Consider the following 25,719-nt stretch of genomic DNA (forward strand, 5'->3'; position numbering starts at 1 on the left):
GCAGGGGAGAATCCTTATATTAAAAAAAAGTGTACACTGTATATCTGACCGATTTTGCAGCTTTCTGACTTCTGTGCTAAATCAAAAAAAATTAAAACACTTGTGCCCTTCCCTCAGTGTGGTCATTACGTGTCTGTCAGAGAACTGATTCTCAAATGTTTGGCAGTGTGAGTCAGCGACACGAGGTATTAATGAAAACGCAGGATGGAGCAGAATCTATCTGACTTGTATTGAGTTAAAATGCCATGGCACTTTGCACTATTACTCCTCAGGATGTACAACCTTACGTAACTTGTGTTTTCACCCACACTGCCCAAGATGGGGATTTATTTTTCCCTATAAATTTTAAAGTGCTCTGCTACTTTTTGGAAAATTAGGTTTATTACTGGATTTTTAAACTCCCCTTTTACCTGTCATTTTCCACTGAATTACATTGCTGTACTGTCTGTTTTTGTTGGAAAGGGGGAAAATGTGTAACACTTTTGAGTTCTTGTACCTTGTAAAATGTGACTCTTTTGTTTAAATAAACATAATGTATACACTGAAAACAAAAATCAGGACTTGCTGTCATTAAAAGTCAAGATAGTGACCGTGTAGTGTGTTATGTTCTGTGGCGGCTTTGTGAACCAGAAACTCGTGTATAATATATGAACAGGAGTAGGCCATTCAGCCCCTCTATACTGTTCAGTCGTTCGATTATACCATGGCTGATCTGTATCTTAACTCCAACTACCTGCCTTGGTTCCATAATCCTTAATAATCTTATCAATCTCAGTTTTAAAATTTTCAATTGACCCCCAGCCTCAACAGCTTTTTGGGAGAGAGTTCCAGATTTCCACTACCCTTTGTGTGAAGAAGTGTTTCATAACCTGACCCCTGAATGGCTTGGCTCTAATTTTAAGGTTATGCCCCCTTGTTCTGGACTCTCCTGCCAGAGGAAGTAGTTCCTATCTGCCCTATCAACTCCCTTAATCATCTTAAACACCTTAATTAGATCAGCTCTTAATCTTCTGTACTCAAGGGATATGAATTAGAATATTATGGTAATTAGTTTATCTCAAAGTTACGTGCAGTCAGGGTAAACTATGGGAATGAATTAGAAATTGGCTGAAAGATAAGAAGTGAGGAGTTGGGCGCCACTACTATTTTTAAGTTCATATAAATGTCTAGTCTGAAATGTGAGACAAAGTGGTCAAATTTGTAGTTGATGCCAAACTGGAAGGGGCAGTGGAATCTGAGGAAGCTGCTCTGAAATTACAGCATGAGTTGGATGAAATATGTAAGTGGGCAGAACAATGGCAGATAACATTTAAAGTGCTTCACGTTGGAAGGAAAAATAGGTGACATACGTACTCTGAATGGTGTTGAAATAGCTACAGCTGGAGGAAAAGAGACCTTTCAGCTTCATCGTTAGCAGATGTAGAACTAAACATGTCTAACCAATGCAGAGCAGCAATCAGCAAAGCCACTAGAATGTTGAACTACTTAACCAAAACAGTATAGTGTAAGTTAGACTAGTGATCAAACGGGACTCTGGTCAGACTGCGCTTTGAACACTGCATCCAGCTCTGGTTGCCAAGAAACAGGGGAGACACTCAAGTGGCAGTGCAGAGAAGAGCCCAGGGGGTGATCCCCAGTGTCAAGGGGCGGAGATGTGAAGAAAGGTTGGAGAAACTTGGGCTTTTTAGCAAAGCAAGGAGTCATCTTGAGAGGCGAGCTATTGGAGATAAACAATTGTTAAAGGAATGGAAAAGTAAACAGGAGTAGAAGGGGAACACAAGTTTAAATTAGTAAAAGGTAGATTTAGAACGGATATCAGGAAACTCTTCGCGAGTGATCAATATGTGGAATAGAGGAGTGGAGATGAGAATAATTGGATGCTACGATAGGGGTGGGGCTAGGGGTCAAGCTCGGGATGAAATAAGATGGGCCGACTGATCTTCCTCGTCCATAATTGTGATTTGCAAGGCAGTGCACAGGTGTGCAGTGAGCTGTGAGACCCACAGAGGGTACTCTTACAGGAAATGCCCAGATCAGTTTATATTCTCTTTCATTTGTAAGATTGGGAGGGAAAATAGCTGCCCCAGGATTAAGAGTGAAATGATGTATACTGCAATCTATGCACTACAAGGTAATTCATTGTATGCACAGAGATTTGGGAGATGTGATAAAACGCTATATAAATGCAGGTCTTTCAGTATTGCAATACAAGTGGACATCCCATGATGTTGCTCATGGGTAGTCTGTGACCTGGAACAGGGTTTTCTGATGTTGACTTGCCTTGCCCGCAGGTTCTGGATGGACACTTGCCTCCCCCCCCCACCCCCCGGTATTGCTGCCACCACCTGAATCTTGCATGTACCTTGTTACTGACGTCCACCCTGGTATCTGGCATTGTTGGTTTCTGTTTGTGCTTTTGAAATCTGATTGGACCCTCAGAAAGCAAAGAGGCCCTACAATCCCATTCTCCATATTCCTCAATCCCCTAACTTCCCAAGTAAGTATCTATCGCCCTTTAAAATAATTGATTCTGCATCTGTGATGTTCTAGGGCTGTTCATTCCACACTCTCATAACCATTTGCACAAGGACATTTTCTCGGTTCTGATGAAAGGTCATGACCTGAAACGTTAACCCTACCTTCCCCTCTCCACAGATGCTCCCTGACCTGCTGAGTGTTTCTGTTTTTATTTCAGATTTACAGCGCCTGCAATATTTTGCTATTGTTGACATTTTTCTGGATTTGCTTTCAACCAGGTTAGTTTAGATTTTAAGATTTATGTTTATTTGTTGTGGATTCTCCTACTAGATGAAAGAATCATTCTGAATTACTGTACCAGTTTCCCTCATTATTACCTGGTCTGACTACACTTGAAAAGTACTTAATTGGCTGTAAAGCGCTTCGGGATGTCCTGAGGTCGTGAAAGGCGCTATATAAATGCACGGTCAGTGTTTTTCTTTTTTTCTTTCTCTGGAGTTGATCTAGTTGTGCATTCTTTAGACTGTGCTCAGGATATAGCTGGACTAGCGCTGTCATTAGACTTATTTAGCCATTAGAAACATTTTACTTAAGCATTTTAGTGTTGTGGTGATCTGCTCCTTATGTGATGCTCTTTATTCATTACTGCAAATTGTTCCCATCACGACCATCACCAATCACAGGCATATAATCACCAGTACTTCACCCTGGTTCAAAATACTCTGGCCAGCCAAATTTGGAAGATCAGAATCTTTAATTGTGTTTTTTTTCTCTCAGTTCAAGTGGATATAAACAAAAAAAATACCACCCACCACTACTGAAATCCTAGTGACAGCACTGCATCAGCCTCCAGTTGAACTGTTTTCTCCAGTAACTATTCTTGTACTAATCAGGACCTTGTCCTTTCACTGCAACTGGTTGACACATAATCTCTTCCGTGAGGGTGAATGGTTTTACCTTTTTCCGTGCTGTATTGAATGGTTTGATGGCTGTAGGCGGTGCTGGTTTTTTTTGTACCTGTTGAGCTGGTGATCCATTGTCGCCAGTGGATTCATTGAGAATAGTCGTTACATCGCTGTTGGATTTCAAGCTGCTTTCAGACATTCCCTTTCACTGAGGGAATTTTTAGGCTTGAAGTAATGTTGTTTGAATTTACATTTTGCAGCAAACTTTGTAAATTCCGTACTCTCAAATTGCAGTCTGTGGCCAATTATGACATCACGAGGGACCATTCGGTCAGTAAGCTTGATTTTTTTTTGACCAAAATGCTCTTTGTTAATCTGGACGCTTTAATAATATGTTGTCTTCTATTATTGGTATCCAACCCAAAGGCCCATCAGTTTTCAGCTACCCTTTCAGGTTTGATATTCTGTGGGTGTTCCTTGCTATTGTATCAGATTAACTCCTCACTTATGGACTTGCTGTTTGAGAGATGCCACTCTGTGTAAAATGGCTGCCACATTTGCCAAATAACAGCAGTCATTGCAGTTCAAAGTCATTCATTGTGCGAAGCACTTAGATGTTTCCAAGAGGCATAATAAGATGCTATATAAAAGAAAGCATTTTCCTGTGTGTCCAAACTAAAACCTTTTTCACTCTGCTATTCCATTCTCAGATGACTGACATTAAAGGTCTATTTTTTCTTAAAGGCTGCTATCAGTTTAGCTTGCCTGAACTATAGCTCATTTTCTTCACAGATTTCTTCTCAATAACACCAAACGAGGTCTTAGTTGAGGAGCAACCTCTGCAATAAAGTGGGCAGTCACTTTGTGTCGCCTTTTGTGGTTCTGCAGTTTCTTACTAGAAATTGGTCATTGACAATCTCAATCTCCATTAGTGTTGCTCAGTCTTTCCAGGATTAACTTGGTCAGATTAATTACTATCCTCCTTGGCCTATGTTCACATTCTGCTATTGGATCCTGAAATACAACTTAACTTCTATTGACTTCTCGTCTAATCTCATGTCTGGTAGTCTAAAAATGAATTAAATAGTTGATTAGGCCACAGCTGGAGTACTGTGTGCCGTTTTGGACACTTCAATATTGAAAGGGTTTTGGAGCCATGGAAAAAGTGCAACTGAGATTCACTAGGATGATATGAGGAATGAGAGGGTATAGTTACAGTGAGAGACTTATAAAACAAAAGTTCTTTCTTTTATCCTTTTGTACGTACCATGTGGAAAACTGTACAGTCACGTCTTAAAGAAAATCAAAAGTCCGTTACAAAAACACCACTCCTGATGGCACAGACTGTCGCTTAAGTCTCTGTCTTTGATGCTTTAGTATCGTAGTATGATCCAGCAAAGAAGGAGGCCATTTGGCCCATCGTGCCTGTGCTGGCTCTTTGGTAGATCAGACACTGTGGAGTGTTGCAAGGAAATGCCTGGTCTATGTGTTGGGCTGCCTACGATTACACCACTGAGACTGATGACCCTCAGTGTGAGAACCTGCCAGGAAAAATTTGCAGGGTGAGGGCAGGGGAGTTGGACTAATTGGATAACTCTTTCGAAGAGCCGGCACAAGCATGATGGGCCAAATGGCCTCCTTCCATGCTGTGTCATTCTATGATTCTATGCCCGTACAGCACAATGCAACCATATTTCCCTTCTTGTTGCCTCCCCTCTCTCCGCATTCTTCTGCCGCCCACTCCCCAAGATGCTGACTGAGGCCCCGGCAGCTTATTCCCTCCCATCGCTGTGCTCTAATGGCTGTTCCTCAGGTGTGACCCAAGACAATGAATATCGGTGGGCTACTCGCCCATGGAGGGCCTCACAGTCGAGCTTAATGTGCACTTTCTAACAGAACTCACCGGATAGTGATCAGGAGCAGGTGCTCTGGCTGATTTATCCCTCCCTCCTTAATCGAGGAGGTGCAGAGGCTAATTACAGGGTCTAAATTGCCGCTCGCTGAAATCAGCGTCCCTTTTTAATAAAGAAATGTGAAAGGAAGTACGAGTAGCCTCAGTAACAGTGTAAAACCTAGTTTTCTTTTAAGAACACAGTCCATCTTATGTCACACGACTAACATTAGGACATTCAGGTAAATAGTCTTTGCTCATATAATTACAAATTTTCAACACTTAGAAATACAAAGGCAAATACTTTCCAAATATTTACATATACAAGAGTTGTTTTACATATAATACAGCATCTGTAAATGTCCAAAGCATAGAAATTTTACACAAGTTTAATTAGGTTATGTTGGATGAGAACGTACCGTAAAATCTCTTTCTATCAGTCGTACCTTTGTGCACAGTTTTTACAAGTTCTAGATATCTGGATGTGATTTATACACTTGTGTGTTATTGTTTTTTTTTCAAACTTGAAATGCTCACCATTACAATGCAACCTATTCACTGGTTGCAACGTATATACTAGAGCTTACGGTGTTCAACATCCTCTGAGTGTGGGGTTGAAAAGGGAAATTGTGAATGCTGGAAATCTGAAATACTAACAGAAAATGCTTGAAGTACAGAGCAGGTCAGTCAACAACTGGGAGAGTAAGATGGTGGGACCTCTCGTCAAAATGTGTCTTTTGGAGGAGACATTAAATTGAGGCCCCGTCTACCCTCACAGGTTGGACGTAAAAGATCCCATGCCACTATTTCGAAGAAGAGCAGGTGAGTTCGCCTCTGTGTCCTGGCCAATCAACGTCATTAAAACAGGTTATCTGGTCATTATCTCATTGCTGTTCGTGGAACCTTGCTGTGTGCAAATTGGCTGCTACAGCTAACCTACATTATATTAGCAAATATTAGTGATCACAATTTACACAAGGCCTGTGTATGAATGGGTAGGTTATTAGCACCAGAAAATAGCAATGAATGAGGAATTTATCAATTAATCCATTCATATTTATTGTATTTCATTTATATAATCTTCCCTCTGCCTCTATCCATTTTGCCTCTTCCATTTCATTTTAATTCTGTTGAAATGCTCTTTTATTTTCTTTGTAGGGCAGAAAACTAGAAGCAGTCTTTATGCTTTAACCCCTCCCCTAAATGATATTTGTGACAACCATGTTGATAATAGGTTCTCTGCGCTGCCCCGTGCCTCCCCAGTTTTCTCCTCTCCTCTCCTGAAGGCACTGCCTCCTGCTGGGGTACGTCTGGGTTCCACACACTCTGGTACCCCATGCAAGTGGCCATTGAGCGAGTTCTGTCCGACTTGTAATCCACGCAGCGCATTCGAGCCAAACCTAATCTTGACGTTCAGACACAAAGCACTTTCCAGCGGGAGTCACTGGATAGTGGTCAGGCGTGGGAACCCTGGGTGATTTGTTCCTCATCCTCGCCCAGGGCCGCTAAACCCAATATCCTGGCCAGGCTGAGATCAGCTGAGCTGGGACCTCAGTACTACACCAGATTGTGCCTTTACCTCACTAAACCATCGAGGGACTCTACTTTTCTCTAATAAGTCTACTTTGAAAGATCGATGTAGCTGGTGGCTTCTCTGTAACAATAAGACAAATCCTCAGTGCCATTCTATTAGATGTAAATGGAAAAAAAAGATGAGGCTTTGCTAATCTGTGGGATAAGTCAGTGCTTCTACCCAACTGACATCTCTAACCCAGCGTTCCAATTTACTAGATTGATTCCTGGGATGAGAGGGTTGTCCTATGAGGAGAGATTGAGTAGAATGGGCCTGTAGTCTCTGGAGTTTAGAAGAATGAGAGGTGATCTCATTGAAACGTATAAGATTCTGATATGGCTTGACAGGGTAGATGCTGAGAGGCTGTTTCCCCTGGCTGGAGAGGGGGCATAGTCTCAGGATAAGGGGTCGGACATTTAGGACTGAGATGAGGAGAAATTTGGGGTTGTGAATCTTCGGAATTCCCAACCCCAGAGGGCTGTGGATGCTCAGTCCTTGAATACATTCAAGGCTGAGATGGATAGATTTTTGGACTCTAAGGGAATCAAGGGATATGGGGATCGGGCGGGAAAGTGGAGGTGAGGTCGGAGATCAGCCATGATCTTATTGAATGGCGGAGCAGGCTCGAGGGGCCGGATGGCCTACTCCTGCTCCTATTTCTTACGTTCTTACAATTGACATCCAACCCACAGGAGTGAGAGTTCGATTGCTGGCTTTTTGTTGTTTCTTCCCCTCTTATCCTGAAAGTGTCGACTCTTGCTCCGGTCCGATTCCGTGCGTGCTAACCACTCTCCGCTACCTCACCCAAGTGGCTATTCTTCACCTGCGAGCCTTGGTAGCGAGCGTTACATAGAATTTACAGCACAGAAACAGCCCATTCGGCCCAACTGGTCTAGGCCGGTGTTTATGCTCCACATGAGCCTCCTGCCATCCTACTTCATCTCACCCTGTCAGCATATCCTTCTATTCCTTTCTCCCTCATGTACTTATCTAGCTTCCCTTTAAATGCATCTATGCTATTCGCCTCAATTACTCCACGTGGTAGCGAGTTCCACATTCTCACCACTCTCTGGGCAAAGACGTTTCTCCTGAATTCCTTATTGGATTTATTAGTGACTATCTTATATTTATGGCCCCTAGTTTTGGACTCCCCCACAAGTAGAAACATCTTCTCTACGTCTACCCTATCAAACACCTTCATAATTTTAAAGACCTCTAGTAGATCACGTTCGCAGGGTGAGATTGACCAGGTCACTATGGACCAGGATCAAATCTGGGACCTTCATGGTCTGTGTGACTCAGTTCCATAGCAGGTGATGCATTTACCAATGGAGCTGGGTATTGGTGGCTTGACTGTTGTCCAGTCGCCTTGGGCAAGTTTTAGCTGATGGATAAATCTGCAATTCTCCCTCTTGGTATGTGGGAGTTGGTTGGAGGGGCGGAGGGGACAAAATATCCAGACTGGGCCTTCCTCTCACAATTGAATCTTCCCATCGTGATGTGGTAGAACAGCCAAGGAGGAATACATGACTTAGTTGGGCTGCGCCTCCATCACACCTGAAAGATGGTTTGTGCTGGCGAGAGGTTCAGGAGGGCAATATAATCAAAAAAAGATTACATTCTGTAAATCCTATTAAAATCGCTGCTCATTTTCTTAAAAACATTTCTATTGGGCCCCTAAACAAAGATGGCGGATAGCATACTAAAAAATAGGTCAAGGTTTTGCAAATCATTAGGAATTTCTGTTGTTTTAAAAAGAAAATCACCTGTCTGGTTTGGGCCCTATTTGCCACTTAAAGGGGCAGGCATAATTCCTGACAGTTGTAAAAGGGGCACTGGCTCATCCACTGCAGTTTTACTTACATTGTGACTGTATTATTGCAGTTTGTTTAGCACAGCCATACTGCCAATCAAAATTCAAGTTTCCAAAACGTACAGAAATGTAATCTACATTGTGCCCCTGTTATGGGTTATGCTCTGGGAATTAAACCACATTGCACCTTAGAAGACCAATTAAAGTGTGTGGTGTCAACAAAAAAACAATAGAACAAGAAGGTGCATCTGGTGACTGGGCTGATCCAGGCATACAGTAATTGCCAATTAGTGCCCACCTCGTTGAGTCCAGTATTGCTTAATGAATTCGCACTTTCTCTTGTTCACCATTTGCTTTGACAGTAGTGGCTTTAGAGATTTGAAAGTTCTATGCTTTTTTTGTTAACTTTGTCCTATCGAGCCATTCCGGGCAGCCAAGGACTCCTTCCTCTTGCGATAAGCACTTTGGAAAAAGCCAAGCTGTGAGGCAGAGAAGTGACGGAAAAGGGTTAATGTTAATGGGGACCCATGACAATCCACAGATGTAATTCTCCAATGCCAACCCCCAACCCCACCTCCCCCCGTTACAAACTGAACTGCCTTTAGTATAATGGGCCCGTTGCCAGTGCCTGAGATGCATCTGATGGCAAAGTGCCAACAGCGGCAAAGCTAAACAGCTCCCGTTTGCCATGCCTGACATCTTGGTTATATGGTATTACCAGTCTAAATGGGGCTTCTTTTTGACATCAGCTAGAACGATACAATCTCGAGTCTGCACTAACTGTGATGGGGCAAAGCCTGGCGAATGCACAGCTAGTTTTAAAGCCACGTTCAAGACTCATGAGCAGCTGCACAGCTACAGATCTTGTGCCTGTCTCGTTGTTTCTGAATCTTTCCCCACATTATGGGGACTGGGCACAGTTAGAGAAGCACTTCCATCGAATAGGAGGAACCTGCTGAGTGCCAACTGCAGCCAGTGCTTGTATTAGACTGTAGGGCAAATGCTCTCATCTCTCACTGTATAGAGGACTTATGTCAATACATACATTTTATTATTTCTAGATTCAGTAATATAATACAGTAGTATGTGACCTGAGATGGTGTATTATTACAGACCATGTAACCCACTCAATCTTCCATGGGAGACAACCAACTGCAAATAAACCTTCACGAACAGATGAAATCAGGAGATCTACAGAATATGTGTGCTTATTGGTACAATCCCCCCCCCCCCCCCCCGAAGTACTGGCAGGTAAATGCTCGAAGGTTTACAAGTTGCAATGCAACACTGGCCTTACCTTCCATAAAGCGAGAGTGAGCAGTGCAAGCAGAAGAAGCCCTCCTAACAAACTTCCAATTAGAATCCAAAGTGGGACCTCAGACTCATACTGCTTGGTCATTGGAAGCGTAATCTGTAACAAGAGGTACAAGCTTATTATGATGGGTTCTGTTGACCCTTGTCCTTGGCATCTATACACTGGCTCCCTGTTTCCATCATGCATTGACTTCAATATTCTCATCCTTGCTTTTTCACAACCCTTCACGGTCTTGCCCCACTTTATCTGGATGATCTATGCTGTATGCCCCCTCTGACTCTGGGCTACCGCTCTTTCACATCCCCTCCACTTTACCAGAGAAGGCTGAGCCTTCAGTCACTGCACCCCTCGAATTTGGAACTTTCTACAAAACCCACCCTGCCTTGCTACCTCCCTTCCTTCCTTCAAACGTCTCTTAAAAAATGATCTCTTTGACCATGTCTTTAGCCTTCCCCATCTCCAGCTTTGTGCCTTCCTTCCCCAGTAAAGGGCTCTGAGATGTTTTTGTACGAGGGGCACTAAAGGAATTCAAGTTGTTGCTGGCCAGTATCACAAAACACATTTGTTTATTAGGGAGAAGGAGGCCCAATGAGAGAGCACTTTGAGCGTCAAGGACCGGTTCCGAGTTGTGATCCAAATAGTCAGCCTGTAGTTATATAATTATAGTTGGAAGGACCTTCCTTAGCATCTGGAAGGCATCTATTTTCTTCAGTAAGAGGTTAGCAGATGTGTTGCCTTGATGCCAGTCAAAGGGAAGCCAAAACACATTCATTACCTCGCATTAAGGAGAGTTGATAGTTTTCACAGTCCAATAATCTATCACACCTGTGGGAATGTTCTGAATGAACTAGTTTATAATGTCCACAGGTATCAACTTGGCTCAGTTGCATATGAATCAGAAAATCATGGGTTCAAGTCCCACTCCAGGACTTGAGCACATGAAACTAGACTGATATTCCAACACAGTACTGAGGGACTGCTGCACAAGGAGGGTAAAACGTCCTTCATATTGAAACTTTAAACCAAAGCCGATCTGTCCACTGAGGCAGACTTTGAAGGCTGCATACAGTGACACCACTATTCCTGGCTTGAGTGGAGATGATTGGGTAATTCCCCCATCAACCGCACTGCTATAAGTGACTGGGAATGATTTTACGCACTTAATTTGCCAGAGTCTCTGTTGACACCACCGTGTCAGCCAATGAGTTGGAGGCGGGGCAGGACATACAACAGTCTATTTTACAGCAAACCAAGTCTTTTTACTCAGCAAACAGAATCCATTTAAACAGCGCACTACAGCAAACAAGTCTAGAGTCTATTTATAAGGAAACAGACCTCATGACCGCAATTACAGCAACTTCTCCCGATAAATGCAGGGTGATTTCTCCGGCAAAATGCAGTGAGAGGAGGATAGTTACAGAATACAAATTATGTGCGTAAAATCAATCCCAGTCACTGATAGCAGTGCGGTCTCCAGGCGTGATTGACGGGGGAATTACCCAATCATCTCCACTCTAGCCAGGAATAGTGGTGTCACTGTATGCAGCCAAGTTCCTATGGCATTATTTGAAAAAGTGCAGCTAGTTCTCCCGGTGTCCTGGCCAATATTCTTACCTCAACCAACATCACCAAAATAGATTAACTGGACTTTCTTCTAATTGCTGTTTTGTGGGACATTAGTGAGTGTGAAGTGGATGCCTAATTCACCAAAATATCAAGAGTATTGTAATTCATTGCACGTGAAGGACTAGGGAATGCCCTGAGAAGTGTGATTACATAGAATTACATTGAATCTATAGCACAGAAATAGAACATTCAGCCCAATTGGTCTATGCCGGTGTTTATACTCCACACGCGCCTCCTCCCACTCTAATTACCTCTTCCCACCCTGTCCCCGTATCCCTCTATTCCCTTCTCCCTCATGTGTGCATCAAGCCTCCCCTTAAATGCATCAATTTTCTTTGCTTCGACCAGTCCATGTGGCAGCGATAAGTCACCATGGGGTTCAATTTCTGTTTCTAAGCTTTTGGCCATTAATTTTAGTAGTCAGAAAATCATGGGTTCGGGGGCACAGAATTCCATGATATAGAAATGGAATTTTATAGATTTGAGTCCTTTCATTCAGTAGAAATACCAGCCGGAGAAAGCTCTCCTTGCATTTGAATCCAATGTCACGACACATAGCAACTACAGGAAAGCACGTGCACTGATGTCCCACCAACAGATCACCCCAGTTCCATACCAGTGAAACCCTTCTTCAAGCAAAGAGTGATCAACATGGATTTTCGGGTTAGGGAAATGGAGGCAAAAACCCTGAAATCCCAGTCAACAAATAAAATGAAAGAATTTGCGTTTATACAGTGCCTTTACAGCCAATGAAGCATTTTTTGAAGTGCAGTCACTGTTGCATTGTAGGAAATGCAGCAGCAGCCGATATATAAATGCAGGGTCTTTTCTTTCCTGCAATGAGGTTGATTGAGAGATGCTAGCTAATGCAGGGAAATCCGCAGCCCACTAGAGGTCAGCACAACACCACCTGAAGCAGCTTGACTGAAGTGGAGCTGGAGGCTGCCAAGGCTCCCAATAATAGTTGAACTGGGGAGTGGGTGCAATATCATTACTTTGGGAATGCTATGAATTCCTAAGACTTAATTTCCTTACTTGGGGGTTGTTCTGAAAACAAATTGAGAAAAGGTAATTGTGTACCCTAAAAGCAGGATATTAAAAAAAAAGAATGAGACATGTTATTACAGAAAGATTTCCTTTTCGATTGGAAATTAAATGCTATAGATACTGCTGAGAGAGAGAGAAGGGGCAGGTCAACAGATGTGGTTCTCATTTTATTATATTCTAACTGGGTGCAGGTGCAAGTGAGGGGGGGAAGATTGAAGATGCCGGTGACACACTTGTTCTTGGTGTAATTGTGCTCCCTGCAGTAATATCTTGGATACGGGCGTTGCAAATTGCAAGCTGCCCTAAGATATAACTCATGGTCCAACCCATCGTCTGGTTCAATCTCCCTCCCTCTCCAACGACTTCTCCACACCTGCCCATTGTGCATCTCAAACCCAACCTCATGCCCCCTCCTGATGGTATCCTCGCCCCTCCCATCTGCTCACTTCGGCCTCAAATTCCCCCCCTCCTCCCAGCTGAACATTTCTCCCTTTCCCTTTGCCAGCAGTGTGTTCTCACTCCCCTTTACAGTGAGAATGAAGGATATGGGGATCGGCAGTGGCTAATGGAGGCAGTGGAGACCGACCGTGGAGGTAAGTGAACATTGTTCCTTGGACTGAGATCAGCTAACTCTGCACAGGACGGGGAACGAAGCTCAGACTCACTGCTGTGTATGTGTGGCACACTACCAGTGAGGCAAACTACACTGAAGCTTAACAAAATGGCCTCCTCTCTATCTCTTCACAGGTAACAATTAACTTATGTTTTTAAAAAAAATGAATTGAAGATTTTAATTCTTTTAATCTTCTCATCCTTCCCTGCGATTGACAGTCATCACTCCTCACCTGAGAGGCCAGGTCACTGACCCCCCCTCCCCAAGACCTCTGTAGTGGGGTTGCCAACTCTGGTTGGCTGTATTCCTGGAGATTTCATCACATGATTGTTTCCCTCCGATTGCCCCGCCCCCACGCTCCCCTCATTGGTCGTCCAACATGTCTATCCTCACATCGTCATGCCTTCCCCGGCCAATTGGAATGCGAACAGACTCTTTGTTGACTCCGATTGGACGGCTCTGGACTGTCAGTCAAACAGCAATTTTATAACCAATAAACAAAAGGTGTCGAAAGAAAACAGATTTTATTTTTCAAATGCCCCCTATGGTTTTTCTCCTGGGTTGACTTGGTGATTAATCTTCAATTCCTGGACATTCCTGGAGGGTTGGCAACTCTGCCCTGTAGCCATGACAGCAGCCTATGGCCTTTCCCCCCACCCCCCTCCCCTGCCGCTGAGAAGCGGCCTAATGTTCGGTCAATTACACACCCTGACAACCCAGGCCGAGACCGGGGACTCGCCACTCGTTTCCACGGGGCGTGCCTGCGTACAGCGAACGCTGATTCACTTACGTGCCGGCTCCTTCCCATCTCCTTTATAAACATGGTGCTGGGTTCCCGAATGTCAAGCGTTGCCGTGGTTACGAGTAACAGTGACCTAAACTTGAGCTGAGAAAAAAAACAAGGATAACACTCAATGTGGAAAAGACGATGGCCCGATTTTCATTCCCTCCCCCCCCAAAGCCGGGCCAATTGGCAGCTCCGGTGGCAGGTGAGATGCTACAATTGGCCTCAGTGCCTCTGGGATATGAAGGGTTAAAAGCCCACCGGCGTTACCAACTTCCAATCATTCTCCAGCGACCCCTGCTGAAAAGTGCCTGGGTGCGAAGGTCAGGTTTGGGCTGTGATACTCTCACCCCCACTGTCGAACAACTTGCTGACAAGTCATTGACTGGGCTGATGTGGCCACTCTGGTTTGTGACGGAGGAGTGCTGGCATTAGGAGTATGGTAATGCAGTGGTTATGTTACTGGATTAGTCGATCCAGAGAACAGTGAATTCGAATCCAACCCTGGCAATTTGAATTCGATTTTGAAAGAAAGAATCAGTAAAAATGACCATGAAGCTGTCGGATTGTTGTAAAAACCCAACTGGTTCACTAGTGTCCTTTAGGGAAGGAAACCTGCCGTCCTTACCCGGTCTGGGCCTAGATGTGACTCTAGTCCTACATCAATGTGGTTGACTCTTTACTGCCCTCTGAAGTGACCTAGCAAGACATTCGGTTGTATTAAACGGCTATCGGTAGTTCTTCAAGAAGAAGGCCCAACATCAGAGGTGGGCAATAAATGCCGGCCTTGCCAGCAACGCCCACATCCCGAGAATGAATTAAAAAAAAACTTGTGGAATTCTGTCACAGAACGGGTCACCACTTTCAGGAGAGGATAGAAAGGTAAATCATAGAATCATACAGCACAGGAGGTGGCCATTCGGCCCTTCGTGCCTGTGCCGGCTCTTTGCAAGAGCTGTCCAATTAGTCCCACTCTCCCCTGCTCTTTCCCCATAGCCCCGCAAATTTTTCCCCTTCAAGTATTTATCCAATTCCCTTTTGAGGTGTGAGGTGAGAAAGGATTGCTCGACTTTCACACTCAGGACAGCAGCAGGTCACAAGTGAGGCTCAGTCAATGTGCTTTTTCCTTTAAATAACCCGCCATGTGTGCTTGCAGGAACTACCAGCTTGCAAGCCAACAATTCCAGATGGCCTCTTAACATAATATTTGACATTTATCCCGTGAAAAGATATCGTTCTCAAGTCTCGTCTAGGGGGAGAAAGAAAAGCTCGTATTGAATCCATTGGATAAATTCCACTTATTCCAGCCTCAGTGTCACAGACACTGAACTCAAGTGGTTTCTTTATCAGTTTTAATGATGATTTCAGGGGACTGTGGCTTTTGTTATGAAGCCTGTTTCTCTTACAGAGCAACAATAATAGATGGGTTTTCAAAGAAAATTAATGTTTTCTCGTCTTATTTGGGATGAAGCAACGCTGAAGGAATTTGGAATGTAAATTAAAGCCAGACATCGTTAGCCCCTCTGAAGTTATCCTGATATTCGATTGACCCAAGGTACTGCGTGAAACCCCAATGATTTTTTTTAAATTTAGAAATCGAGGTGAAGGTTCAGGTCCCCAGTGTCTGCCGTGGCACAGTGTGGTAGCACTCTCACCTCTGAGTCAGAATATTGTGCGTTCGAGTCCCACGCCAGAGACTTGAGCGCAAAATCCAGGCCGACGCTCCTGAGGGAGTGTTGCACTGCCGGAGGTGTCGTCTTACGGATGAAACGTTAAACCGTGGCCCCGTCTGCCCGCTCAGGTGGTCGTAAAAGAAAGACTTGCATTTATATAGCGCCTTTCACCACCTCAGGACGTCCCAAAGCGCCAGTGAACTACAGTCACTGTTGAAATGTAGGGAAACGCAGCAGCCAATTTGCGCACAGCAAGGTCCCACAAACAGCAATGTGATAATGACCAGGTAATCTGTTTTAGTGACATTGGTTGAGGGATAAATACTGGCCAGGACACCGGGGGAAACTGCCCTGCCCTTCTTCGAATTAGTGCCGTGGGATCTTTTACATCCACTTGAGAGAGCAGACAGGGCCTGAGTTTAACATCTCACCTGAAAGACGGCACCTCCGACAGTGCAGCACTCCCTCAGTACGGACGTTAGCCTGGATTTTGTACTCAAGTCCCTAGGGTGGGACTTGAGCCCACCACCTTCTGACTCAGAGGCAAGAATGCTACCCACTGAGCCACATCAGACACAGCCCAGTGGGGAGGGGATTGCCTATTAGAGAACAAGATTTTTCTAGCCCAAGAGCATGAGAAAGATGATTGAAGAGTCTCTACAGATATAGGTGCAGCATTCAAGTTTTGGGCGGAGGAGGGACATAAGAGTTTACTTCATCGCTTACGGTGAAGTTTCTATACTTACTGACATCAGCGAATCAGTCAAGAGTCTTCCAAAGATTTGAATGGTGTATTCTTCATTGGTTTTAAAATTCTTCACTTCACAAATCAGGAGAGTGCACTTAGCATTACTGGCATCCTGTCAGATAATAAACATCCAAGGTTAAAACTGGCCACGGTAACACAGAATAAATGAAACGTCAAATGCAGGAACTGGAGGTGTAGTGGCAGTGCCTTTCAGACCCAGGCTTTGAAGATCACTTATTAACAGGAAATTGAGACTGCCCTAACTGATCACAGACTTCTGGTTACTGTTTATGATTCTGGCATGAGTTCATCATAAAAATATTTACAAGGAAAGAGAAATAACATTTTTTTTTGGTGAATGATCTTGTCTCATTCCAGTTTTTTTTGTTGCTTCCTCTCTTTCCCCCCCATTCCCACTCCCCATTTTTTTCCTATCTTCTCCTGCAGGCACTGACTCATGTCTGGGCACTGTTCCATAGACACCAGGAACCCCTGGTTACCATGCCCAACAAGTCATGCTGCATTTGTTAAGGCAGATGAGTGTTGACAGGTTGTGGAGGGCATCACAACCATGCTTAACTGAAGTTCACACAAACACACACTTTCCAAAACGAGTCATATAATTATAGAATATTACAGCTCTATTCGGCCCATCGTGCCTGTGCCGGCTCTTTGAAAGAGCTATCCAATTAGTCCCAATCCCCCTCCTCTTTCCCCATTGCCCTGCAATTTTATCCCCTTCAAAGTATTTATCCAATTCCCTTTTGAAAGTTACTATTGAATCTGCTTCCACCGCCCTTTCAGGCAGTGCGTTCCAAATCATAACAACTCGCTGCGTAAAAAAAAAAATTCTGCTCATCTCCCCTCTGGTTCTTTTGCTATATAGCAATGGAGCAGGAACACCGCTTGATTTTTTCCACTCAATAGTCTGGGGTGGGAGCTGAGGCCAATTGTAGCAACATGTTTGGAGGAGTTTTAGTTCATGACGTCGGCAAAAGAATTTAGTGGCCTACTCTCGAATGAATCACAATGATTACTCAGTGAATGGATGTCCCCTCCATTGTGGGGGTTGGTTTATATTGGGACACGGTTTATATTGGGGCACTGTATGCTCACTTGCAGACAGTTGCTTGTAACCAAAGCTTTCTGTCCCACTTTTAAAATGAGATGTCCTTTTTGGATTTGCTCACTAGAGTGAAGGGCCCATATATTAGTGGATAGACATTAGCACATAGGGAGGTCAAAAGACAGTCAGGTGGAACATTAACACTGAGGGTAACAGAGCTATGGAGTAAGTTACCAGTGAATATCACTGAAGCAGACAGTATCAGTGGATTCAAGTGACAATTAAATGTATTTCTGGTGGGCGAAGGGATGGGGGGAAACAGTGATATCAGGAAGGGATGCACTTGTTGTTAAGTCCTTTTCCTGAAAATTCTTATGGTGTTGAAATTATCCCATTGGATGATATTTTATCTGGATCAACGCCTCTGTCAGTGAAGTGGAGAGAGGAATTTCAGACACATGCACTGAGCAGTCCGACACTACAACAACAACTTGCATTTATACAGCGTCTTTAACCCAGTAAAGCTTCCCAAGGCGCTTCACAGGAGCGTAATCAGACAGAATATCTTACAACCTAATTTCAGGCCCTGAGCTCTTTTCTGTTGCCGTCTTCTAGTTCTTTGTTTATAATTAATCAGCTGTTTTCATTCAGGGCTTCAGTGGGGAGGTGCTCCAACTGACCTTAGCACCCAAGGGTGGAATATTGGTCAGCGTACCTGCTCCTGATCCCTCCCGGAGTGCGGGGTGTGTGTGGACGTGAGCAATGGCCAATTGGGCGATTCCTGGAGGGCAGTGGGATCGTATCCCAGTGAGAGTCCGCGCGCTCCAGGAGAGGTGGGGAGGAGATTATAGAGCGTGGGCTAAAATAACCTGAGCGAGGAAAATAAAACACGGAAGGATTAGAAAAGAAATATCGTGCAGGCTGTTCCTCTTTATAAACAGATGAAAGCCCTTGGCTCAGATCAAAGGTTCTGACATCAAACAGCTTCTTATGTTTGTGTTCAAGTTCCGATTTCACTAAACAACAAAGCCTCCTTACCAGCTTCTCGTAGCGCCTGAGATCTTCTGCGAAAACCTGTCCTTTGGGACGGTGCCACTGCTGCATTTCTGTGTGATTGGTCACACTGCACTGGATTCCATCTTCCTGCAACGCATTGAACACAGCAGAAAGGTAAATATATAAAAGGAACGTGCCGGCTGCTGCGGTTCAAGAAGGCGGCTCACCACCACCTTCTCAAGGGGCAATTAGGGATGGGCAATAAATGCCGGCCTCACCAGCGACGCCCACATCCCATGAACGAATATTTTTTTTTTAAAATCATCACCAGCAACAACACGCGCTGAGATAGTACCTTTACTGCAAGTCACGTGCCAAAGTGATTCATGTAGGAGAGACTGGAATGGGAAGAGTTAGAAGAGGTGAGTGAAGCATATTTGAGATACCAAGAAGGTTTTTAAAGGCAGGAAGAGAAGCAGTAAGATGGAGGAGATTAGGAAGAGAATTCCAGAGAGTGGGTCAAAGATGGCTGAACTTCCTGAACCTGATCGGTTGTCAGAAACAGAAGCAGGCCCATGTTCCTCTCAGAGGAGACACCCAGAAAGGTTCTGGGCAATTCTGTGCCATTGGCTATTGCCCAATGTCAATTGGGTTGAGAATGTCCTGTCCTGTTTCACTCATGGCCATTCCAGCTCACTATTCTGGGCAAGATTTGAACCAGAGACCTGGAGGTGAAAAGGCAGGACACGCTGCACTGCCCAGCTCCTGCAATAAAACAGTTTGCAAAATATTCAAACTCACAAAGTTCTTTCAAGGGCTGAGTGAGCTTATCCAGTGAGTAGCTGAGCTACACAGGCCAGGAAGGCCCCAGGTTGGGGAATGGGGGAATGTGGGACCCTCTGGATTGCTCTTCCAAAGAGCGGGCACGGGCTCGATGGGCCAAATGGCCTCCTTCTGTGCTGTAACGAGTCTATGATTCTAGGTTGGATCCCTGGTCTGTGCGGATTTCAGCGAGGCCAGCAGCAGCGGTGCTGCCATTGGCCTCAACTCTGCTGGTTTAGGGAGTGGATTGTCAGCCGAAGTTGCTCCTCCTGATCACTATCCAGTGACTCCGCTGGGAGTGCGGGTGTGTGGGTGTCAGGGGAGAGCAGGATTGGTTGACGGTGATGCCCCCGTGGTTGAATAGCCTGCTGACACTCATCGCCAAGGTTCAAATAATGGCCACTAAGGAAAGTACCAGAGAAAGTGTTTCTCACTTCAGGAAAAAGAAGGGGCAGGCTTGGCAAGAAAAAGAGAAAAAACTTCATAAAGTGAGGTTTTTAAATTATCAGCACATAAAAATGTTGAATTTTTATGCAGGGTACTTGCAGATAAAATGTAAAACTGCTATCACATTAAAGGAGGAATAGAAGAGAATATCGCCATCTGGAACCCTCTCATTGAAAGGGAGTGTCACATAAGAACATAAGAAATAGGAGCAGGAGTCGGCCATACGGCCCCTCGAGCCTGCTCTGCCATTCGATAAGATCATGGCTTATCTTCGACCTCAAATCCACTTTCCTGCCTGATCCCCATATCCCTTGATTCCCTTAGAGTCCAAAAATCTATCAATCTCAGTCTTGAATATATTCAACAACTGAACATCCACAGTCCTCTGGGGTAGAGAATTCCAAAGATTCACAACCCTTTGTATGAAGAAGTTTCTTCCCATTTCAGTCCTAACTGTCCGACCCCTTATCCTGAGACTATGCCCCCTAATTCTAGATTCTCCAGCCAGGGGACCATCAGGACCCTCTCATTGAAAGGGGGTGTCACCACCAGGACCCCTCTTTGGGCTCAGCATCTCTGTACTCACCGGACTAGTGGAGTTGTTGGTCAGGACCAGGAGGAGGTTGTTGCCTTTGGTCATTGTCGGAATGGTCACTTTCACCTGCAGGTGGCTAACAGTGAATCGCCCCAGATTCTGAAGCTGCAATAAAACCGAGATAAGGACATGAGAACTTTTAGGAACAGGAAGTGGCCAATTGGCCCAACAAGCCCATCCATTTTTGATAGATGAACCTCTTACCCACCTTCTCACTATTCTGAAATCCCTTCTGTTGCCAAAAAAACACATCCCATTGTCTCTTGAACCCACCAATACTGTCTGCTTCAATGTGTTGGCATCTCACTCAACTGTGGGGATGTGTATGGGGGCATCACAGTGTTCAGTTCCATTCACAACCCCATAGATAATGAAGCAGTCCGAGCCCGCATGCAGCAAGACCTGGACAACATCCAGGCTTGGGCTGATAAGTAGCAAGTAACATTCGCGTCAGACAAGTGCCAGGCAATGACCATCTCCAACAGGAGAGAGTCTAACCACCTCCCCATGACATTCAACGGCATTATCATCACCGAATCTCCCACCATCAAAATCCTGGGGGTCACCATTGACCAGAAACTTAACTGGACCAGCCACATAAATACTGTGGCTACAAGAGCAGGTCAGAGGCTGGGTAATCTGTGGCGAGTGACTCACCTCCTGATTCCCCAAAGCCTTTCCACCATCTACAAATCACGAGTGTGATGGAATACTTTCCACTTGCCTGGATGAGTGCAGCTCCAACAACACTCAAGAAGCTCGACACCATCCAAGACAAAGCAGCCCGCTTGATTGGCACCCCATCCACCACCTTAAACACATTTGTTGAGTGTATTCAGGAGGAATTTCTCATTCAGTATGTGGATGGCCCGACTAGAGAGGGGGCAAAACTTGACCTCCTCTTGGGAAATAAGGAAGGGCAGGTGACAGAAGTGTTAGTGAGGGATCACTTTGGGACCAGTGATCATAATTCCATTAGTTTTAAGATAGCTATGGAGAAGGATAGGTCTGGCCCAAAAGTTAAAATTCTAAATTGGGGAAAGGCCAATTTTGATGGTATTAGACAGGAACTTTCAGAAGTTGATTGGGAGAGTCTGTTGGCAGGCAAAGGGACGTCTGGTAAGTGGGAGGCTTTCAAAAGTGTGTTAACCAGGGTTCAGGGTAAGCACATTCCTTATAAAGTGAAGGGCAAGGCTGGTAGAAGTAGGGAACCTTGGATGACTCGGGAGATTGAGGCACTAGTCAAAAAGAAGAAGGAGGCATATGACATGCATAGGCAGCTGGGATCAAGTGGATCCCTTGAAGAGTATAGAGATTGCCGGAGTAGAGTTAAGAGAGAAATCAGGAGGGCAAAAAGGGGATATGAGATTGCTTTGGCAAATCAGGCAAAGGTGAATCCAAAGAGCTTCTACAAATACATAAAGGGCAAAAGGGTAACTAGGGAGAGAGTAGGGCCTCTTAAGGATCAACAAGGTCATCTATGTGCGGAACCACAAGAGATGGGTGAGATCCTGAATGAATATTTCACATCGGTATTTACGGTTGAGAAAGGCATGGATGTTAGGGAACTTGGAGAAATAAATAGTGATGTCTTGAGGAGTGTACATATTACAGAGAGGGAGGTGCTGGAAGTCTTAACGCGCATCAAGGTAGATAAATCTCCGGGACCTGATGAAATGTATCCCAGGACGTTATGGGAGGTTAGGGAGGAAATTGCGGGTCCCCTAGCAGAGATATTTGAATCATCCACCGCTACAGGTGAGGTGCCTGAAGATTGGAGGGTAGCAAATGTTGTGCCTTTGTTTAAGAAGGGCGGCAGGGAAAAGCCTGGGAACTACAGACCAGTGAGCCTGACATCTGTAGTGGGTAAGTTGTTAGAGGGTATTCTGAGGGACAGGATCTACAGGCATTTGGAGAGGCAGGGACTAATTAGGAACAGTCAGCATGGTTTTGTGAGAGGAAAATCATGTCTCACGAATTTGATTGAGTTTTTTGAAGGGGTAACCAAGAAGATAGATGAGGGCTGTGCAGTAGACGTGGTCTACATGGACTTCAGCAAAGCATTTGACAAGGTACCGCATGGTAGGTTGTTACATAAGGTTAAATCTCATGGGATCCAAGGTGAGGTAGCCAATTGGATACAAAATTGGCTTGACGACAGAAGACAGAGGGTGGTTGTAGAGGGTTGTTTTTCAAACTGGATGCCTGTGTCCAGCGGTGTGCCTCAGGGATCGGTGCTGGGTCTGCTGTTATTTGTTATTTATATTAATGATTTGGATGAGAATTTAGGAGGCATGGTTAGTAAGTTTGCAGATGACACCAAGATTGGTGGCATTGTGGACAGTGAAGAAGGTTATCTAGGATTGCAACGGGATCTTGATAAATTGGGCCAGTGGGCCGATGAATGGCAGATGGAGTTTAATTTAGATAAATGTGAGGTGATGCATTTTGGTAGATCGAATCGGGCCAGGACCTACTCCGTTAATGGTAGGGCGTTGGGGAGAGTTATAGAACAAAGAGATCTGGGAGTACAGATTCATAGCTCCTTGAAAGTGGAGTCACAGGTGGATAGGGTGGTGAAGAAGGCATTCAGCATGCTTGGTTTCATTGGTCAGAACATTGAATGCAGGAGTTGGGATGTCTTGTTGAAGTTGTACAGGGCATTGGTGAGGCCACACTTGGAGTACTGTGTACAGTTCTGGTCACCCTATTATAGAAAGGATATTATTAAACTAGAAAGAGTGCAGAAAAGATTTACTAGGATGCTACCGGGACTTGATGGTTTGACTTACAGGGAGAGGTTAGACAGACTGGGACTTTTTTCCCTGGAGAGTAGGAGGTTAAGGGGTGATCTTATAGAAGTCTATAAAATAATGAGGGGCATAGATAAGGTCGATAGTCAAAATCTTTTCCCAAAGGTAGGGGAGTCTATAACGAGGGGGCACAGATTTAAGGTGAGAGGGGAGAGATACAAAAGGATCCAGAGGGGCAATTTTTTCACTCAAAGGGTGGTGAGTGTCTGGAACGAGCTGCCAGAGGCAGTAGTAGAGGCGGGTACAATTTTGTCTTTTAAAAAGCATTTGGACAGTTACATGGGTAAGATGGGTATCGAGGGATATGGGCCAAGTGCAGGCAATTGGGACTAGCTTAGTGGTATAAACTGGGCGACATGGACATGTTGGGCCGAAGGGCCTGTTTCCATGTTGTAACTTCTATGACTCTATGATTCTATGATTCACTCCCTCCACCACCGGCACACTGTGGCTGCAGTGTGTACCATCCACAGGATGCACTGCAGCAACTCGCCAAGGCTTCTTCGACAGCACCTCCCAAACCCCGACCTCTACTACCTAGAAGGACAAGGGCAGCAGGTGCATGGGAACAACACCACCTGCACGTTCCCCTCCAAGTCACACACCATCCCGACTTGGAAATATATCGCTGTTCCTTCATCGTCGCTGGGTCAAAATCCTGGAACTCCCTACCTAACAACACTGTGGGAGAACCTTCACCACACGGACTGCAGCGGTTCAAGAAGGAGGCTCACCACCACCTCCTCAAGGGCAATTAGGGATGGGCAATAAATGCTGGCCTTGCCAGCGACGCCCTCACCTGACATCCGCACAAGGGCATTTTCCAGCAGGGATCATTGGATAATCATCAGAAGCAGGACCTCTGGCAGAATTTTCTCCTTCCTGGTCTGGGCCACTGGCACCAATTCGACCTCTTTCAGTGGCACCAAAGCAGAGATCCAGTATCCCAGCTCAGAACGAGGATTAAACCTGGGACACCCCTGGTCTGTATAGCCCAATATGACAGCACTTTGTGCATATACGCCAGCTTGGCTCAGTTGGTAACACTCTTGCCTCTGCGTCAGAAGGTGTTTGTGGGTTCAAGCCCCCCTCCGGCATGTGATCTAGGTTACCACTGCAGTGCAGTACTGAGGGAGTGCTGAACTGCTGGAGGTGCTGCCTTTCACCTGGTGGTGTAAAAGATCCCATGGCATTATTTGAAAAAGAGCAGGGACTAAAAGCAGAATAATGGCTCATTTGCTTTTAGTGGGATCTTGCTGTGTGCGAATATCTGCTGTGTTTCCCTGTGTAACAACAGTGACACCACTTCAAAAGTAACTAATTCAATATGAAATGCTTTTGGGACATCCTGAGGATGTGAAAAGGTTCTGTGTCCTTCTTTGCTATTTACCTGAGCACACAATCTAGGTTGGCACTCCGGTGCAGTACTGAGGGAGTGCTGCAGTGTCGGAGGTGCCGTCTTTCGGATGAGACATTAAACCGAGGCCCCATCTGTCCTCTCAGGTGGAAGTAAAAGATCCCATGGCACTATTTTTGGAGCAGAGCAGGGGATGTTCTCCCCAGTGTCCTGGCCAATATTTATCCCTCAACCAACATCACTAAAAATAGATCATGTGGTCATTTATTTCATTGCTGTTTGTGGGACATTGCTGTGCGCAAATTATTTCCTACATTACATTCTATGATTCTACAACAGTGACTGCCCTTCCAAAGTCCTTCATTGGCTGAAAAACGCTTTGGGACGTCCTGAGGTCGTGAAAGGCGCTATATAAATGCAAGACCTTTCTTTCTTTTACTAAGCCAGTGAGAGAGCCCCTGTATTCAGGACTTCAGTAGTTGCAAAGTCGAATGCCATTTCTTGAACTAGGGTTGCAGAACAAAGATTATGGGACAACAGGTCTGTGCTTAGCCCAGTTCAATCTCTCCAGGTCCTTAAGTTCAGGGACAGCACCATTAAATACAATTCATGTCCCAATTGATCCAGCTGCATTCTACTTATTGTTACTTAATCTATAAAGAAATCTGATTTTAAAAGCTTCAAATTCTTAAGAAAGACAAAGTTGATCTGAAGTTTAATGTATGTTAATCAATACAAGATGGAGTCTCCTGGATCCAGAATCCATTCAGGTCCCTGTGCGTCCCTTTTCAAAGCTTCCAACAAAGCACCAGTTAGCAGTTTGCCAGAATTTCCATGCAGGTTCCTTGGGATATACTGTGGAAATTCCATTCGAGTTTTTCAGGATAGGCTGCCAGAATTCCTCGATAGGGACACTATTGGAATTTCCATGCAGGTTCTTCAGCACACACTGTTTGTGTTTCGATACGGGTTGCTCGGGATACTGTGCTAGGATTCCCATACATAGGAAACTTGACTTGAATTTCCATATAAATTTCTCGGAATGACACTGCCACGGAGATGGATTAAGACGTCTTGGAGCCCTGGACGCCAATAACTTTAGGGGCTCCTCTCCACACACACCCCCCCCACCCACACCCCCATCGATCCATTAAAGC

The 25,719-nt window shown here is 44.9% G+C and overlaps 1 protein-coding gene across 1 annotated transcript in view; it reads right to left on the reverse strand.

Annotated features, from left to right (window-relative positions):
• Positions 1-5,441: 5,441 nt before the first annotated feature.
• LOC137301577 (integrin alpha-11-like) overlaps positions 5,442-25,719 on the reverse strand; it is a 104,449-nt gene continuing 84,171 nt past the window's right edge. Inside the window, exons 25-30 of the mRNA XM_067971131.1 lie at positions 20,384-20,497; positions 18,571-18,675; positions 16,465-16,578; positions 14,052-14,147; positions 9,958-10,071; positions 5,442-9,139 (exon numbers count right to left, since the gene is read on the reverse strand). Coding sequence (XP_067827232.1) covers positions 9,062-9,139; positions 9,958-10,071; positions 14,052-14,147; positions 16,465-16,578; positions 18,571-18,675; positions 20,384-20,497 — 621 coding nt within the window. The 3' untranslated portion in view covers positions 5,442-9,061. The remainder of the gene's footprint in view (positions 9,140-9,957; positions 10,072-14,051; positions 14,148-16,464; positions 16,579-18,570; positions 18,676-20,383; positions 20,498-25,719) is intronic.

The sequence above is a fragment of the Heptranchias perlo genome, chromosome 34 (assembly GCF_035084215.1).
Source record: "Heptranchias perlo isolate sHepPer1 chromosome 34, sHepPer1.hap1, whole genome shotgun sequence".
In the NCBI taxonomy this organism is placed as follows: Eukaryota; Metazoa; Chordata; class Chondrichthyes; order Hexanchiformes; family Hexanchidae; genus Heptranchias; species Heptranchias perlo.